The sequence below is a fragment of the Eumetopias jubatus genome, unplaced genomic scaffold, assembly GCF_037043125.1.
Source record: "Eumetopias jubatus isolate StellerSeaLion01/CBP00866 unplaced genomic scaffold, mEumJub1_p1.0 scaffold_12, whole genome shotgun sequence".
Classification (NCBI taxonomy): Eukaryota; Metazoa; Chordata; class Mammalia; order Carnivora; family Otariidae; genus Eumetopias; species Eumetopias jubatus.
Window position 1 is genome coordinate 18,617,660 of NW_028274818.1, and position 20,450 is coordinate 18,638,109.

General features: G+C 35.3%; 1 protein-coding gene across 2 annotated transcripts in view; it reads right to left on the minus strand.

Moving 5' to 3' along the window:
• Positions 1–2,903: 2,903 nt before the first annotated feature.
• The window catches only part of BRINP3 (BMP/retinoic acid inducible neural specific 3), a 364,729-nt gene continuing 347,182 nt past the window's right edge, over positions 2,904–20,450 (minus strand). For both annotated transcript variants that reach the window (XM_028104768.2, XM_028104769.2), the window contains one exon: positions 2,904–4,020. In XM_028104768.2, coding sequence (XP_027960569.1) covers positions 2,904–4,020 — 1,117 coding nt within the window. The remainder of the gene's footprint in view (positions 4,021–20,450) is intronic.

The following is a 20,450-nucleotide window of genomic DNA, read 5'->3' on the forward strand; positions in this document are numbered from 1 at the left end:
ACTCCAGGGATAGGGAGGCAAGTCAAAGTATGATAGTCATCAAAATAGCTACAGCAGTACGAGGCATTTCTGGTGAAAATGTATTCTTAATAAATTTCTGATTTTCAGAATTTCAAGTTTTATCTAATTTATCAAATTCAATTAATTCCTAATTTAGAGACCTGAAGTAGAAATACTGAAAAAGAAATCAAATACCCTGATTTTTAAAATATGCTTTTGCCTATATACCTCTTGATCTTTTGCTCTAGATAAGATATGGACAGTAAAGCTATTTTTATTTTCAGGGAAAATGGAATGTTTACGGACTGCATTTTTCTCCATACGTTGGCAAACATGTGTTGTATTAAACTAGATTGTATCGTCTATTGCTTTCCTGGACACTATTTAATAGCTGGTAATATATCAGAAATATAAAAATGTATGTTGATTATTTATCCTTTAACTCTATACCACTCTAGAATTTGCTTGGTGTGTTCACTTACAGTGCATTCATGTTATCTTAGACACAACATTCAGAGAAAGGCATTCATATCACTTTCCCACTTTGAGGGGGAAAATTGACTCAGAGATATAAAGAATTCATGGACAGTGATTACCACGACAGTTGGAACTAAGATAATTTGATCATATCTGATGGGACTTTTCTGCCAACACACACCAAGCACAAGAAGTCGCAGGACAAAAGCCTAGTTAAATATTTTCTTACCTGTAACTGCAGAATCTTCTCTCTCCTAAACCAGCCAGGGCAGAGACAGCTGAGCCATAAAGAAAGTAGTATTTCTGACAATTTCCTTAAGTTCCAGGGAGTGACTGCTGTTCAGAGTCCTTTGGTGACCACGTAGGTTGCTTGGTGGTTTATAGGTCTCAGAGGCTCTGGACATCTGGGCTTCTGAGACTCTTCTGGAAAAAGTCCTAGTGGCAGTTTTGACTTTTACAGCAAATGTCTTTTGAAAGGTATTGTTTATATTTGGTAAGTTTGGTCATACTGTGGATGATTGATTTTGGATAATAAATTCTGGTTTTATTTAATTGTTCAAGTATACTGTGAAAGTATGTGTTTTATAATGACGTAGACCTCAATTTTGTAACTGATTCTTGTTTTGCCATGAATCTTTACATATGATGAGATTAAATACAGAAATAGGATGGTTCATTTAAAGTTCAGTGATACAGTGAAAAGAAGACAAATTCATTCCAGAAAAGTCTGAAGTCTGTATTGGAATCTAGGTCTTTCAACTTCTTGGTTTGTGATCTTGGGGAATTTGACAAACCAGGCTGAGCCTTTTTTTGTTTGTTTTTTCCACCAAGAAAATGGATATAATAATCCATAACCTAGTGTTGTCAGAATTAAATGAAGAGGATATCTATTATGATACCAGAAACATGGCATTTAATAATTGTATATATTTTTCCACCGAATTATCTACAAGAACAGAAAAATTGGGTAAAAAAAAAAGAAGGAAAATCAGCTACTCAGAGACTGGGTGGAAAAACAATGCCTTGCCTGTGGTAAGTTGGATATTTGTTGTCTGAACTGTCTACTTGTTCTAAAATGCTTTGGAATCAAAAACAAACAGCCTAAGAATCTAGAATGTCTGTGTAATGTTTTTGTCAGCAGCCTTATTCTTTTAATTCATGTGATGGGTTCCTTTCTCAGTGCCCTGAGAAATGACTCCATGACCTCAACAAGAAAGCTGGGCTGAACAGTGCATTTGTTTCAATTACAAGAAATGTTTATGAAATATTTAAGAGCTGAGTGATAAATATCATAACCACACTTTACAGATACAGCCATATACCTAAAGAGAAGTGCAATTTAAATTCCTAGTAAAAAAGTACAAATTATATGTCTAATATTGTACCATGGGTAACATGGGAACTCAAATTTCAAGCCGAAAATCTGAACTAAAATCAGTTTCATATTGAGTGAGTTTGGTCTTCAAAATACCTTTTAGTTATAGCTTCTCTGAGAGAAAAAAAAAATCTGTTTACATCTGAATTACTTATTGGATTAAGTATTTTATACCAACACATTACAGCTTGTGAATTCTAGAAATGTTATTTTACTGACTTTGGTAAAGTGCTGGAATAACTAGGCTTTCAGTACTTGAAATGAAAATGATTGGGCAGAGTATGCTGATTATTGCATATTAGAATTTAGAAAGAAAAGCAAGACAAAGGAAGTTGCCAAGGAAATAAAGGGTTTACTTGCTCGGTCATGGGCTTATAATCACACTGGTTTTTCTGTATGTTCGCCAGAATGTTCTCATATTTAGTCGGGAAATAGTTCATCTGTTTATTTTAATAATGATGGTGTCTCTAGGAATGATTTATAAGCACAGGTCATAAAGGTACCACTGCCGTTGTGCTGTTGACCATAAAAATACAACTGAATACTAAATATTCTACCTAGTTTTCTCTAAAGGCTATTGAAGGGGACCTTCAACTGTTTCCATTGAAAAACTCTTGGTGAATTTTCCCCAGGTTCTAACAAGCTATATCAAAATAAAACTCATTTCATGGAAAAAAGGAATCCCACAGCACTTCTTTTTAATAACTGTTCAGCTACAAAATTTTATTGGTATCTTTTTATGTTCCCTCTAGAGGATGTAATGCACAAAAGCATTGCCACGGAACATATAAAATTACAAATGAAATTTATTGTAAAAAGTAGAATGTCTTCTAGACTGGTGTCAGTATTTATTTCATTCATAAACCAAAACTGCAGTATAATATATTCATTGTCAGCAAGTTCATGTGTGTAAATTGCCATCCAATGTTATTGACTGATATAAGACAGATATTGAAAAGACAATTTAAATGTACTCTTCCAAACATAAACTGTTCCACAAAAGCACTGTAAAAACTCCTTCAAGATTTTGGGTTGTGCTTGACATTTATGGTTAACTACATAATTTGGTCGTGTCATAATCCACTGTGTTTGGCAATTTGGCATTAAATGCCTGCAGAGCAGATTGGATCCTCACCACCTCACTAGTAGACAGCTTGAGTCTATGACGAAGCAAGCAAGAGAAAAGATCTAGACGACGCTGACCAGGTGGGGAGAGTTTATTTACACGGTCTCTTATCTCTAGAAGTTGCAAAAGTGCTGAGTCCTGGGATCCCTGAGTATAGGGGTAGTCCAGCTGCAAAATCAAGTCCCGAATTGCTTCAGGGTCAAAGTGCATGCTGTAACCAAACACTTGAATGTTATTGATTTTCATATAACCCAGGTTCCGGGAAGGGTCAATAAATTCCAGAGGTTCGTAGTAAATGCTCTCATTTCCATTGGGGCCATTTGACTTGATGCGACTCCTCAGGTAGATGTGCACTGTCTCAAAAAATGTCTTCCACTTGTTGCCCAGAGTCAGCGACCAGTTATAACACTGCAGTGGGAGGTCCAGCTTAGTCCGCTCCCAGTCTGGAAAGCTGTTTTCATTCACAGGCATAAACCAGCTCTCGGAGTGGCTGCCTCCGAAGGGGTTGACGTAAACAGCCAACACCGGCTCCAAGGTGCTGTTTTTAGTTAAGCAAATCTGTAAAGAGAGACCCAAGATCATATGGACCAGACTTGACTTGTACTTGTTACTCTTCAAGGTGAGGAGCATCCGCTTACGCCAGGAGGGGTCGAACCAGCTATTGAGGCGCATGTCGTTGCTGATAAAAATGGCGTGGACTTCTATTCGTCTATCAGTCTTCTGCAACAGGTATTTCAACTCCAGGTCTTGCAGGTCAGTCTCAAAGCCAATATAGTGATCGGTGGACTCGGCGACCTCAGGCTTGCAGAGCCCCTGGCTCAGCATGTAGCCTGTGTTGCAGGTGCCACAGCGGGTGCGGTTGTCAGGGGCGCAGGTCAGACAGGCGGAGGCGTCGCCCACCGTGCAGGGCAGGAACGCGGTGCAGACTACTTGGTCATTCGGGCACGTGCATGAGTGCGTCTCTTCCGAAAAGCTGCCCAGGAGGCCATTCTCATTGCAGTAGAGAAAAGACTGGATGCGAGTGAGCCAGTAGGTTGAGGTTCTAGAAACACAAAACAACACGAATCTATATGAATACAAAGACATTTTTTGGTGTACTGCAATAAAATTAACCGTAGCTCTGAAAGCTTCACCATCATTTCTTAGGTTAACTCCAGTTATTTAACTGAGATAAAAGATCCAGGCAGTTTATAATTGAAAATAGATACATTTTATTTTATTTTTTTTAAAGATTTTATTTATTTATTTGAGAGAGAGAGAATGAGAGATAGAGAGCACAAGAGGGAAGAGGGTCAGAGGGAGAAGCAGACTCCCTGCTGAGCAGGGAGCCTGATGCGGGACTCGATCCCAGGACTCCAGGATCATGCATGCCTGAGCCGAAGGCTCAGGATCCCAGGACTCAGCACTTTTGCAACTTCTAGAGATAACCAACTGAGCCACCCAGGCGCCCTGAAAATAGATACATTTTAATATAATATTTAAATATGCTATATATATGTATTATATTAGATAACTTTTTTCATTCTTCATTGCACAAGGGTAGATGGGGATATATTTGATTTGAACTGAAATACTGCATGGAATACCTTCTGAAAAGATTGCTTGTCATTTCATTAGGGTACTCCGAAGCTTATGGTGAACATAATTGGGTCAGTTATTGTTTTGAAATGCTAACCAGCAACAGGAAATAAAAGTGATATTATCATAAAATGTCTCGAGTAGAATTAGAGCATATAAATGGTGACTCCTTATTCATTTGCTCTTAGCTTCATAAAGCACTAATGTTGCAGGAAGCCAAATAGGAAGTAAAATAAAAATGAAAGAAAAATAAACAACTCTAAAATGTCAATCAGTGTATTTAAATCCTCGGGTTTTATCAATATTGACAGAACAAGTACCCACTGAGAAGGAAAATATTAGTAAGACATGTTTGACTTTATTCTTAAAGGCTGCTCAAGAAAATTGTTGAAAATATCTTGTTAAAACCAACTACAAGTTGTTTTAATAAGGGTTAAGTGTGTCAGTTTAATGTGTTTGATTTGAATCATTAACATTTTTCCTTATTTATACCCAGAAATCAGGCTAATCATGATGCAAATGTAAGAATTTACTTTTCGTGTTTCCCCCACATTATTCAAACTCTTTTGGTGTGTTTAAAAATCTCAGTAAAATAACGAAGGAAAATTGTGTGGCCCTGTAACCAGATAATTCTTTGTTTTTATTGTAGCTTATGATCAAGGAAGAGTTGAAGGGTGTCTATAACGTGCCATTTTCTTGTGTGAAAAATGGGAATAGTAGTACCTTCCATACTGAGTTCGCGGGAGAAATAGGCTCAGACTGCATGCATGTGGTTAGAATATTGCACAGTGTTTCAATTTTTGATATTCTTATGCCTTTCTGGTGTTCACTATTTAGTACCTATGAGATTTTCTGCGAAATATATCTATTACACTCCATCCTTTACGCTTACACACTGCTGCAGTTTCAAAGACTTTGTCCATGCAGAATACTGGTAAAACACAGGCACTAATCTGTCCAAATAACCAATAAAAACAATGCATTCACTATCCATAACAATATTTGAGCTATTTAAATTACATATTCATTTCCATTCCCTGCCCATCCTCCCTTTGCAATGCAACACATTTTTTTTTTTAAGTGAGTTCTTCCTTGTTTTCCCAAATAAATCCCAAAACTCCTTTCTTCCCTCTCATGGAACTTACTTATTTTTTTCATGGTACCTTTTTTCACTTAAAATTTTGTATTATTCTGTACCTACTTGTTCATACTCCATTTATCCTATTAAATATAATTCCCAGCTTGCCAGAAGGACGTATGCCTGCTTAGTGCTGTATATCCAGTGCCAAGTGGACTACCAGGAGATCATAGCCCTTTAATGTTTAATGAATCTTGAATCAAATGCATATATGAATTAAAAGACATTTTCTTAATAAGTATAATTTTGAGTGAAATTTAAAGCCCTAAAAAGAACATTTAATACAGTTGTAAAGACCCAGCTCTCTCGGGTTGCAGGAAGTAGAATTACACAACATACACTTTGACTTTTGTGCAATTAAATATATAAAAAGCTTTTCTTTTCCACCTTCCCTAAATGTAACTTTTTTGCTATAGACCCAGAAGAAAAGAAAAAAAAAAAAAAACAACCAAAGCATAAAACGTCTTCCTCTTAATTATTTCTCACACTGAAAAACATTGACCGGAAACTCGAACCTATTAAATTCATTTCTAACTTCTTCTAAATTCTCTAAAAATAAGTTCTCAGAAGAACTCTCCCAGGAGTATACCCAAGGGTGGTGAAATAGCGATGGTGTGAGGCTCTTTGGCACTTTGTGAGCCATACATCTACGTATGAGTTCCTCTAGCTCTGGTTGTTTACTCCCCGCAGAAAAAATGTGCAAAAAGCTTCCTTCTGTGGTGTATGAAATAGCTTGATTCTTTCTGTATTGAGTTTAGATATATTGAAATTATTACTGATTTTTAATCTGCAGCTAGTGATGTATTTATTCCATCAGTTTTCTCTTTCAGGGGCTATTAATGTCTCTCCATCTTGGCTTCTTTCTCTCTCTTTTCCCTCCCTCCCTCCCTGCCTCCCTTCCTTCCTGTCCTTCCTTCCTTTCTTTTCTATGTTCTCTTCTCTCTTCTTCCCCCTTTTCTCTCTCTCTCTCTCTTCTATAACTCTATTTGTGTCTTTCTAATATAAAAAAATATAAAATATATATCCTATCTGCATTGAAAATTATATTTTCTTCCCTGAAACCAAAGCAGAAATTCCCTGAGCCAATTCATCTTTCATTGTAAGCTCTAATCATGTTTCCAAACCATAAGGACAAACAAAAAATGAAATAAATATACCTAAGGTTAAAGACAGAGATCACAAAACTAGGGCGCTGTAGAAACTAGCATTTGGATACTTTAGAAAAGCAATGGCTTTTTCAGCTTTCAATCTCTTCCAATCCTTTTCACGTCCCCGCAGATGCATTACTGAAGGAATGTGTTTCGGCTTCGTGGGTTTCAGCTTGTCATGTATGAATATTGATAACTTGGCATACTGTCAAAGCTTCCGTACCCTGGGACGGAAGAGCTAGCGTGTGGATTTTCTTCTTTTAGGCTTCTTCTCCTTTCTCCCCTACTACCTACCTTTTGACTCTTTTACTGTATTTCACAAGTAGGGAATAGATTTTTAAAGGAAAATTTGATGCAATAATCAGTTTGCTTTACTCCTTGTAAAGTCTTGGCTAAAGCAGGAGTCAAAAACAGAGAAGGGAGCCCCTTTGGATTTTTCATTTACCCAAATAATCACGTAGTTTTATTTTTCCCAACAAAGTAAAATTTAACTGCTTTTTTCTTTATTCTAAAGCATTTAAACTTATTTTAAATAAGCTTGATTGTTAAGTAACTTTATAAATTCATTTAATTAAGGTAAAATAAATAAAAATCAAAAGTAGCCTGTATTGAGCATTTTTTTAAACACTCTGCTTCCTTTTATATTTAAATATATAAAGGAAGTAGTACCACACTTCTTTTATTCTCATCTATAGCTTTTATTCATATTAATTATTTGGTGTCTCCTCGGGCTAAGGCTAGAGGATGCAATGTCAATAGATGGACTCCTGGCAAGCAGGTCTTTTGGCGCTTTTCATCAAACATGTGGCGTGGTTTGTGCCATCTACTTAATTGCACTTTAATTAATATTTACTAAATAAAGGAAGTAATAAAAGAGGGAGAGAGGAATAAGGAGGGAAGGAGAGACAGAAATTAGAGTGAAGAACTATGGATTATGGGAGAACAGAAGACAGAAATAGAAGAAAGAATTAAAAAGGCCTTTGGCCTGTGACAGCTACTATGACATGGAGCATTTCAGGAAGGGCAGGAACTCCATTATCTATCAGGAACCGAGTTTGCATTTTGGAAATAATTTCTACAAAGGCTTTTATGGGACAGTATTAAGAAGAGAAAAATGCCTTCCAGAGTTAAGTTAAAATTTTAAAATTTAGGTTAAAATTTAAGCTAAAAGCCTATAGCATGTTGCTATTTGAGGAATCACGTGGCATACTAATTTGGGGACTTTACACAGCTGTTTAACCAGTTGTCCTGGTTCAATCTATAATATTCTCCATGTGTTGAAGATCTGTTCTTCTCCACAGGATACATGTCACATGAGCATCAGAAATGCCCTAGACTAAAAGATAGAATAACTGATTTCTGGGCTGGACTCTACCCAATGACCTGGGACGGGTCACTTAGCGTCCTTAACATTAAGCAGAGCTCGAAGAAACACTAAAAGTTTGGTTCTGCATGACCCTGGGGAATACAGATAGCTTTCTGAACTTTTGTGTGTTCCTTTGTGACTCCACTTGCCAATCTTTTGTTAGGGTGGAATGGTGTAACATATAACTCCCATCGTCCCCGTCTCACATGTGGTGGCTGCTCATAATGAAACAGCGTGAATGAAATGCTTGTCTCTCAAACTTTTCTGTTACTAAGAATATCAACTAAGATATGGGCTTATTCTTATAGTTTTGAATGATGTTAAGTGTGGTTGGTGAAACAGATTCCTGGGCCTCTCTCCAGAGATACTATAAGAATTTCTAGGCATAGGGCCCAGGAGTATGCAATCCCAGAGGATGTTATGTACAGCTGGGCTGCAAGGTTCCTATGTAAGAAAATTAACAACCCAAATAGTGACTAGGGGCACTTTAAATACCATTTAGCCATCAGCATGTAAGAATATGTGCTATGGTGAGCACTGTGAATTGTGCAAGACTATTGAATCGTAGACCTGTACCTCTGAAACAAATAATACATTGTATGTTTAAAAAAAAAAAAAAGACAGCAGGAAGGGAAAAATGAAGGGGGGGATCGGAGGGGGAGATGAACCATGAGAGACCATGGACTCTGAGAAACAAACTGAGGGTTCTAGAGGGGAGGGGATGGGGGATGGGTTAGCCTGGTGATGGGTATTAAAGAGGGCACATTCTGCATGGAGCACTGGGTGTTATACGCAAACAGTGAATCATGGAACACTACATCAAAAACTAATGATGTAATGTATGGTGATTAACATAACATAATAAAAAAAATATTGTTTCAAAAAAAATATGTTCAGAGAAGGTAGAGAAAAGTTACAATTTCTGTGGAGAAGCGTCAGCATCAGATGGCTTTGAATTAACATGTGGGGCTCTGTCGCCACTATATACGCTACAGTTTGCAAACTCTACACCGGAAAATTGGCCATGTGCATACATTAAAGAACAAAGCAAACACTAAAACCTGCTTAATAAATGAATTCTACGTTGTTACAGTAATATTAATTACTTAGTGACTACCTCTCATGTCATGGGCCAGCTACTTTGTATTCATTATTGAAAATTCTTCACAGTAGTTTCCAAAGGTTAAAATCTCTCATTTTAAACTTTTAAAAATACTGAGGTTCATAGTTTTAATGAATTCCTCTGTTACATATCTGTTAAGTAGTACAATGAAGACAAACTCAGAGAAGCAAATTTAAATATTATTTTTTTAAATGTGGTTGAAAGTGTCGTTCCATGAGATCATGAGAAAAAGTACTTAATAAATGACTTTAGGAAAATGTCCATGTATTGCTATTAGCTGGACAGCATCAAAGATAAAATAACTTTTAATTTGATAAAAATAACTTTTAATTATGACATAAAGTTTAGTTTTTGAGTGACAGTATACTCTATTGGCTTCAATCACTTTTGGGGAGCCAAACTATCAACTTTGAATCTTGTTTCATTCACCTCATATATAAATTGGGAATAAAGTATAGGCTGTTGTGAAAATTAAAGCACAATTTCAGGAAAAGCACTTAAAAGAGTGCCTAGGCACAGAATAAATGGGAAATAAACGTAAATGCTTATTTTTATTATTGTGTTAATACTGTTATCTTTTAAAGAAATATCATTGTATGTAGTTCCTTTAATACAAATGCTTTTCCTCCAGAAAATTGAAAATTTTTATTTTATCTACAACTCATGCATTGCATGCATAATATTACACTGTATTTCTGCATTTTATATTTATCAAAATAAACAGTTATTGATAACACGGTCAAGACTATATTTAAAAGTATGTGTGTGGCCTCTTTGTGATAGTTTTGAAAATCTAAAACGTGTGTAAAGGCAATGTTGCTCAAATTCAGGACATATATTCTGATGTGCAACGGTTTGCACTGAGGTATTAGAACATATGTTGATACAAAAACAATTACCTCCTCTCATGGTTAAATCCTCTCTGAGCACTAATAATCTTATTTCAAAGGTCCCTTATTTCAACCTTCTAATCTTTTATTGCTCTCCAAATCTGTGCAATGTGGATCCAAATTTTAAAACCTAAACAATATAATTTCAGTATCTTTTTGAAGTTAAATATCACTCTTTTGAGTAGAGCATTTCATTTCAGCCTTCATAGATTTGTGTTTCTCCGACTCTAATACTTTAAACTAAATATGAATTTGGGATTAAGCACCCACAGCTATTTAAACAATCATAAGCTGATTATTAGCTCAGCCACAGACAGATAATACCAAATATTCTGTCACCCACCCTCTTCCATTTCTGATGCTCTGACCATCTCAGCCTTGACAATGTGGCCTGGGGCTCATGGTGACACCCCCAACATATAATAGTTTCACTCTTAGAAACAGTTTTACACTCCAAGAGAAAGAATGTCATTGTCAAATGTCCCTCAGCCATGGGTCTCCCAAGGAAGTGTCTATATACCACATGTGTATATAGATACACATCTATAGACTTATAGACACATATATATACACATTTTAATTCAAGTATCTACTAATAATTTTGGTTTGCAGAAAGACAATGCGAGTGAAGCAGTTGAAGATGTAGGTTAAATTTTAAAGAAATTATTACCTGGTAGTAACAGTCATTGAGGTTTTATCATGAGCATAGTCCTTTAATAGGCATTATTTATTTATTCCTCTCAATTCTCCCTACTGCCTGAGTAAGGATGCTTGTTACCCCAATTTATAAGTAAGGGCATGCCTTTTAAAAAGCTTAAATAACTAGAACTTGCTCAAAGTCCAACAGCTAGTAAGTGATAGAACTCAAAGTACACATCCCTGGTCTTTATTACTCCCAGTGATATTTTGGATATGACATCAAAAGCACAATCAACCAAAGCAAAAATTAATAAGTAGGGCAACAACAAACAAAATGTTTCAGTCCAACTAATTTGTAACACATTTGATTGAGTGACATACACAGACAAATCTGCTTACTTCTTAGAGAGCTACTGAAACATTTTTGTCCCCAAAGATGCTGCATCTGATACTATAGTTCAAAAATATCAAAAGATATGTTTTTCTTCTACTTGTGACATAAGATATGAAAAGAGACAAGTCAACATTCAGGCTGTGAAATGTGAGGCACACAAAAATGAACGCAATTACATTACTCGAAGTGAAGAGAAGATATTATCAAAAGAACACCAGCATTTTCCTAATTAGAGTCCACGTTTCATTTTCTTCCAAAGATTACCAAAAATTGAAATATCTTGCCCACTAAGTCATATTGGATATTAAGTTAACAGAGCTTAAAAAGTATTTATTATGTGCAAGTTCAGCTAGTAAGTGGTTAGTGTAATTGATGAATATTGACACAAATGCAATTATTTTGCAAAGACAGGTAAATCTGATGTCTCCTAAGCACATTCATAACATCCTGGTTTTCATCCACCATAACATTCATTACACCAAATAATTATTACCAAATCATCTGTATCTCATTACATTATACATTCTATGAAGAAAAATATGTATTTGTTTACTTCACTAATTTACTATCACAATCATATACTAAATACTAAATCAATGTACAATGTTTATACTTAAATTCCCCCATTACAACCTTCTAAACCTTTATTGGTCTTAAAATGTGTGCATTATGGATCCAAATTTGAAAACCTAAATAATATAATTTAGGAATTTAAAATAAAATATTTATAAAGAGACCATTCCATTTCATCTTTCACAGATGTATTCATCTCTGATCCTAGTACTTCAAATTTAATATAAATTTTATATAAGTGAATAAATTAGTGAACAAGAGAGGAAGCTGGAAAAGCAAATTTAAGACTAAATTAGAAATGTCCTTCATTGTTTTTGTTGTTGTTCTTAGTATTTCATATGGCTTTCTTGATTTCTAGTAGGTGATTAACATTTTAGAAAATTGTCTTATTTTCATAATATCTGCTTTTTAAAAGTATGTTTCATGAGCGATTTCTTATCAACTTACAGAAGATCAATAAAATGTTAACTCTATCATTTAAATAATTTAATCAATTTTAATATTTTTCTAAAACTAATAACCAGGGCTGCCTGGGTGGCTCAGTCGTTAAGCATCTGCCTTCAGCTCAGGTCACGATCCCAGGGTCCTGGGATTGAGCCCTGCATTGGGCTCCCAGCTCAGCAGGAAGCCTGCTTCTCCCTCTCCCACTCCCCCTGCTTGTGTTCCTGCTCTCGCTATCTCTTTCTCTCTCTGTCAAATAAATAAAATCTTAAAAAAATATATAATAACCAATACTATTTACATTTAAAGCCTATTTTTAAATTAAATAAACAAAATATAATTTGCCCAAATCTGATGTCCATCTATTCATATACCTATGAACAAAATTACGGCATGAACTGTCTATGATATACCCACCTTTGACTTAGAAACATCCCTCCAAATAGAATGTCTCCAAACTTACCATTTTCTTCTTTCTTAATACAATCATCATTGCTGTCTACAATGGTGAATATCAACTTATCCCTTTGTGTCTCAAGTAGGGCAAGAACTTGGTTTCTAGAAGCTCTGCACCTGCTCTTTTTGACATTTTGTTACATTTGTGTACTAGCAAGCTAACTTTAAAATTGATCCATTTCTAATTCATGACACCTCTATATTTTTAATATATAAGATGCCTTTTGCCTAGCTTTTGAAGCCATTCACAAACTGACAGCATCTAGCTGTCAATGCTTAATAAACTATATTCTCCATTTAGGCTGTCCCTGTTCCTCTCCCTAAATATGGGATGCTCAATTTCAACTACATTGAATTTGCTTGTTATAGAATTAAATGTCTTTCTCCTCTGCTTAACCTGTTCAAGATGAAAATTGAATTATTTCTACTCTATACAGTCTGTTTTTGACAATAAAACAACTAAATTCCTTGAATGAGTCTATAAGTTATCTCCATTACTGTATTTGTAATTAGGCCATGTATAACCATACATTGTGGTTTAGTAGATTCTTGTCTAATTATTTCAACTAAAGTATACTATTCATGATAATATCTGTAATTTCCTACATGTTAGTTTTCTTAATTGGAGTATGAGCTCTTCAGAAGAAAGAAAATGACTGTAATTTCACTGGAATTCCTAGAGACCAACAAAATGCCTTCCTGGACCTTCCAAACAAAACTGCTAAGTCAAAATTGAATTATGGACTTATGTCTGGGGAAAAATGTCAGAGGGAATATGCTTAAAATTCCTCAATGCAAAATGCCAAAAAATTCTGGCAATAACTATTTTTAATGCATTATGATATGGAAAGAAAGATGCTGTAAACTTCATAAGCTGAAACTGAAGTAAAAGAACAATATGGAGAAAGACATATGTATGCCTGATCTCAAGGATGGGGTGGTCATCTTGGGTATCAGAGACAAAGTCTGGTACACTGGATGGCAAGAAGTTGAATTGGAGACCCACTATATTTGGAAAGACAGACACTATGCTTTTAAAGAGAGTCAGCTTAAAACAAAACAGCAACAAAAGCAACCAACATCTAGCAAAGGCCGAGAGCAAAATGAGTGTCTGCCCTGACCTCATTGTTAGTAGAGGGGAAAATACATAATCTATAAATTCAAAAACAGGAATGAAAATAATTATTTTAAAGTGCTCCAAAATTGTTGTAAAGTGGCAAAATTAAACATATATGTTTTCTAGAGGAATGTACATTCTGCAAAGGACTTGAAGAATCAATATAAATAAAATTATTTTGACCATGAGCTCACAACCACTAACTAACTAACTAACTAACTAACTAACTAACTAACTAACTAACTAACTAAACCTGCACATGAGGACGTGGTATTTTTTATTTGTGATTGTTTTCACCCTTATTCATTATTTTCACCCTTCTCTATGTTGGATGCCATGGCCTAGAATCATAATACTACTTTTACACATATTTTCAACTCCCTGCTTCCACTTGGCAAGAACTTAACCCTGATTATCTGGATAATAAATGACAAGAAACTGGACAAATCTTGTTTTTATGTCCCACACAAGAAAATGTGAAAATCTGAAAGCACTACAGTTATAAGATATCAGTATTATGTATATTATTTATGCTTTACAAATTACTCAACTGTGGATAGTGTAAGAATGATAGTTATTCTCTAAGTGTGAACACCAGTGCTGTACTCTAACTACAAAATTGCAAAGGTTTCATTGAATTTACTGCAGATTATAAATGTGATATTGCACAGGATTATTTTCAGACTGCTAATTTTATTATTTTTATTATTTATAGCGAGAGAGAGAGTGTGTGGGTGGAAAGGCAAAGAGACATGGAGAGAGAGAATATTAAGCAGGCTCCATGCCCAGGGCAGAGCCCGACGCTTATTTTGTATGTTGAAATCCTATTTCTCAATGTGATAGTATTAGGAGTTAGGGACTTTGGGAAGTAATTAGGTAATAAGGATGGAGCCATCATCAGTGGAATTAGTGCCCTCAGAAAAGGGACCCTAGAGAGCTGTCTCACCCTGTTCCCACAAAGTAAGAAGATGGCTATCTATAAAGCAGGAAGTGACCTCTCACTAGACACCAAATCTTCCTGTGCCTTGATCTTGGTGCTCCAGCCTCCAGAACTGTGAAAAATACACATTTGTTATTCAAGTCACCAAGTCCATGGTATTTTCGTGACTGCGGCCCAAACTAAGACCGGTATTATCTCCTAATTTTTCTACCAACTTAATATTACATTTAAGTCTGTGGAAACTAAAAGTGAACCAAATGACTGTTTAGAAAACAGAAACAATTCCGTATGTCTAGCCTTCTTTGGCCTCATTATTTTCCAAATGAGACTACAGAAAATGATGGATTATCTTAAATGACCATTCCACATCTATTCAGAAAACAAATAGTAGAGCAATCACTTTAATCCATGGGTTCTCAAGCAGGCTTACATTATGTAGAACATCTCTTTCCTCAGTGCACAAGACGTTCCATTAACCAAAATATCATTTGATAAGGAAAAAAATGAGTCGCTCTGGATGATATCAGCAGTGACACAAATCCAATGGGTATTCAAAATGTATTGTTCTCTCACTTGCAGTGTAAACCACAACAATACAAAGAGGAGCTTCTTATCAATTGGCAGAAAGATGGAGAGAAACTTGTATCATTTCAAGAGCTTAATCTGTTCTGTTGGGGGGGAACATCCACAAGTTTATTCTTTAGCGTTGAAGGTTTAGCCTTAATTTAATTTTTGAACAGTAAATCCATTTTGAAATTATTCAAAAATTAGGTATTATCATTTCTTTGCTTACAAATTAATTTTAAATTATCTGTTTTCTTTTTCTTTGTTACCATTGTCATTTATTATCTTTTAATAATCGATCCTTTGAAAGGTAAAAAAGACATTATATGCAAATAACTGTTAAAACCGTGATGTAAAAAAAATCAGATAATTCCTTTTATGTGTTTATATATGAGATGTATAATAATTACCTATTCTAATACAAATAGTTTGACCTTATAAAATCATATGTCATTTGCAAACCAAGAGTTAACAAAGGCCATTCTAGAGATAGTTCACCAGATCCATAGAATGTATGTATTAGAGGTCGCACTTACTGTGTGCTGGGGACTATTTAAACATCTTATGTATATAAATATACATTTAGCCTTTGCAACAATTCTATGAAGTGAGTACTATCATTTTCCACAAGGTGCCTGTTAAGTGACAGCACAGTGTCTATAAAAATGAGCCAGTGTCCATGCTCTTCATCACTCCACTATATTATCTATGGTGTTACTGGCCCAATAAAGGCATATATGAAAAAATGATGAGAAAGGATATTTTTCTAGATATTATGATTTCAGTCTACCTCCTCAGGTGACAATTGTCTGAAATGTTTTGACAGCCCAGATAAGCTTTGGACAAAATGTAAACTACTATACTGTTTCTGGATTAACCAGCACAAAGTGAGATGAAAATATAATTCATACTGACATCTTAATATTATCATGATGTTTAATAATCTAAAATCCCATATTTTATAGATTATGTTAAAGTCATAGGACAGTGAAAAAGAATCATGTGGTACAAAGGAGATTCTGAAATAACTTGCATCAGTGTGTCTGAGAGACATTCTATCCATCTAACTGAAGAAAGAGTAGGTCTACCTCAGTTTCTGTTTAGAACAATAATGAATTTTTACATCACATGTACCTTGCATGAAAGAAGAACAACAACACCTAAGTGGATACAGGGCTAAAACCAACTTGTCTTTGATTCTGGAAGTTAAATTATTATTATGTAAACATTTTTAGTCATGTTTCCTTATTCTAGCATAGGATAAAGCTGTTGGAAAATAATCATGAACTGTTTTCATTGAATATTTCACCTAGGGAAGGGGATTAGTTTGAACTTTATGATAATCACATCCTTGTCTAAACACAGTAGTTTATGTAAGATTTCTTCTCATTCTATTTTTACTTATGAAGTCATCCTAATATATATATCATCTGTTATGGTATCTGGTTGTGTCAGAGGCAAAGGCAAGCTGAAGAGGTAAGTGAGATTTGTGAATTAAGAATGAGGGTTTCATTTGTTGTTAATTGCCTATCCAATATCCACAGGCCCCTTATTCGTACAAACAGAAGCTTGATTTTGTTCAACACAATGTGCCAAAAAAACAAAACAAAACAAAAGAAAACTACTTGCTCCCTTTTCCTTGAAGTTAGCAGTAAGCACAGTTCCGATACAAATAGACCTCTGATGCGGAATAGTCTGGCATAGCTTCTTTATCCTGAAAGAAGTCAATAGCCAATCTTGCTACACTCTTCCTGCTACTTATCCTGAAAATGGTTCTGATTTCTGAAGCAACAAGAATCATTCCATGGTTTCAAGCCAACAAACATGTAAGAAAAGTTGAGGGAAAGGCAAGCAAGCAAACAAGCAAACAAACACCAAACAAAAGCAGGCAAACTGGTTCTGTCCTTAAGAACCATCAACAGGTGTGCCTGAGTGGCTCAGTCATTAAGCCTCTGATCCCAGGATCCTGGGATTGAGCCCCTCATTGGGCTCCCTGCTCCGTGGGGAGGCTGCTTCTCCCTCTCCCACTCCCCCTGCTTGTGTTCCGTCTCTCGCTGTCTCTCTCTCTGTTAAATAAATAAAAATTAAAAAAAATCTTTATTAAAAAAAAAGAACCATCAACAACTGCAACATCTACAACAAGTTGCAGAGCCGTTGCCAATAGTTACTTTCTACAGAACTCCTGTTAGTTGAAAAAGAAAAATCTTTGTTTTTGGGGTTCCATTCATCAAGTTTTCTGTTACTTGTAGCAGAATATTGATTACTAGCAACAAGATAAAAGTTTCTGAGAAGCAGTCAAATTTTGAAACTAAACAGTTCTTTGATCTTGTGGTGGGGGTGGGGTTGGGGTGGGAGAAGAAACCCACAGTGCTTGGAGATTGAGGGATATCTCAGGGTGGAGCAAGTTGAAGTAATTTGCATACTAACAGTAATGAGGTTTCAGAAGGAAATTCTACAAAAATTAACTTGTCTTTTGCAACTCTAAAATAAAAGCCAAGCAAGCCAAATTTTCGGAACTTTCTTGGAATTAAAATATCTAAAGACTGACAATCTGAAACAGAAAATTGCATCTATTGGCTTAATGGACAAGTGATTTTAACAAAGAGGAAAAACACTTGACAATCAACAAAAGTATTAACAACTTGGGAAAGAATGTGGATTCTTCAGGCATTTTTGAATACACCTGGAAGATTTTCAATGCTTGTTTGAAATAAAACCTGGAGGTGGAGGTAGGTGAAAGAAAATAGGACTTTTAAAAAAATAAGTATGTGTTTTTAGCCTCAGTTAGCCATATCCCTACAGTGCAGTTATTTTTGAAACAAAGTCAAATTAATGTTGAGAATGAATTTTGTTTTCCTGGTTCGTGAGGATTTAGTAGAATTTCAAAAAAATAATGGGTCATTAACTGAAATTATTGAAATCATTGAGTATTTCTAAGTATTAGTATATTATGATTTTGTTAACTGTGCTACCACATAAGGCAATATTCTATATATATATTTCAGAATGCCTTTTGTTTTTGCAATGAAAAGTTCAGAGAATCCATTTGCAGCTTTAGATTGGGAAACAAAGTCAGTAAACCAATAAATACATACTGATTTTTTAAAATCCAATGTATGCTTTTCCTCTTCCAGTGAATCGAAAGTCTCATTTTAGTGTCTTTCTAACGGTATTTGGACTCTTAGAAGAAATGTTTTATTTCTCACTTCAGTTTATTCCCACATATATCACTCCTGTAAATGATCTCAAGTACAACCTCTTCCTATTCCTATAAACTGAAAGAAGCATGTCACCATATATTAATGTCAGAGTTGTTTTGGGGAGATTGTGCTGAAGCACTACCTTCCCCAAGAAAAAAACCCAGGATTAAATCAAACCTACAACTTTCATTTCCGTATTCAGGGCATAGTTTCTCATATGAAAAGAAAATCCCATAGTATGTTTTCTTCCTAAAAGTATTACAAACTATTGTGTCAAATTCTTCCACTCTTGCTCACCTCTAAGTGCCTTCGATTCTAATTATTTTTATCTAGAGAACAGACAGGTAGAGTGGGGCACCAACTGTGCCCATGAATATTAAGTTCTGAAATTCTTTTTTTTTTAAGACTTTATTTATTTTACAGAGAGAGATGGAACACAAGCAGGGGGAGTGGGAGAGGGAGAAGCAGGCTTCCTGCAGAGCAGGGAGCCCGACGCGGGGCTCGATCCCAGGACCCCGGGATCATGACCTGAGCAGAAGGCAGCCACTTAACCAACTGAGCCACCCAGGCACCCCAAGAAGGGTCAATCTTTAAAATATTTCTCACCTATAACTTGACAAATATTTCTAGATCTCAGCTTCTTATCACATGCTCTAGATAGCATCCATCTGCCTTTTCCCTGAAAAGTAAATGAATATTACTTCCATCCACGTTACAACATCTCTTGTTCTATCATTGGTATCTGAGTTTATTATTTTCCACACTTTCTTAAAGAAAGGAAGAACATGGAAAAGAAACTTCTATGTTTTTATATATCAGCAATAGAAATCAAGATTGAACAATTAAATCAACAATAAGTTAGGATGACTTAATAACCTCCTAAGCTCAGTGCTTTCTGGACACAGACATGAAGACGTTTAGACCAAGAGAGAAGCCCTGAATGTCACAGTTACCTACAGTTGTAGAAAAGCAAAGGTGACAGATAATTTTTTATTGTAGTTTTAATATTTAAGAATATTTTGCTTAATGGCTCTGATACACATAAAACATGGTAGATGAAACTGACTTTCTGAACACGTTCTATTGCAGCTTTCTATTTGGCTTCCTTACACATTAACAGCGAAATGAGATTTGACATAAATGTACATGCTTCTCTGAGGAATCCTTTGAGAAACAAAGCAACTATATTGCCTCAAAAAGCTGACAACCACTGGAGGAGATTTTTGGTGCATCATTCACTCTATTTCTATTCTTTTCGTTTCATTCCACCAAGATTAAGCAACATTCATTTCTTCCTCTGTAGTGTAAAATCAAAGGAAAAATGGTGTTGTTCCCTAAAGCTGTGTACAGTAATGCTTATACTTGGTAATTTTTATCTACATGAGGCTACATTAAAATGGATTTTAGCAGCCATAACTTTCTCCTCAGAATAAACATCACGTTGTTCCTGAAAAATACTAATTGGAAGTATCTGCCTCTCACAAATGTAGTTAAAAGCTACCATTAATAACTGAAAATTGATTGAAATAGACAACATCTGCTTTTAGAACCTCATTCTGGCAAGTGGGAATACACACATTTCAGATATGCTATGGCATGTCACATACACGAGAAAATTAGCTTTCAAAGTGGTATGTCAACATTAATTTTCATAGTTTTATAATATCTCTAATCATAACCAATGGGGTTAGACAAAAACACCTGCTGTCCTTTCTGTTATTTGTTTGACAAATTAAATTCAAAATAGCGTGACTACCATATAACTGGATATCCACCCTGGGGTAAGTGTCGTCAAATGTTCTTGCAATGTCAGCAGTTGGTGTAAACATAACATCCTAAAGGGACTAAACCCAAGTTCAAAAGAACGTATTTTCCTTTCCTTTCTTAATAGATTTTCTGATTCAA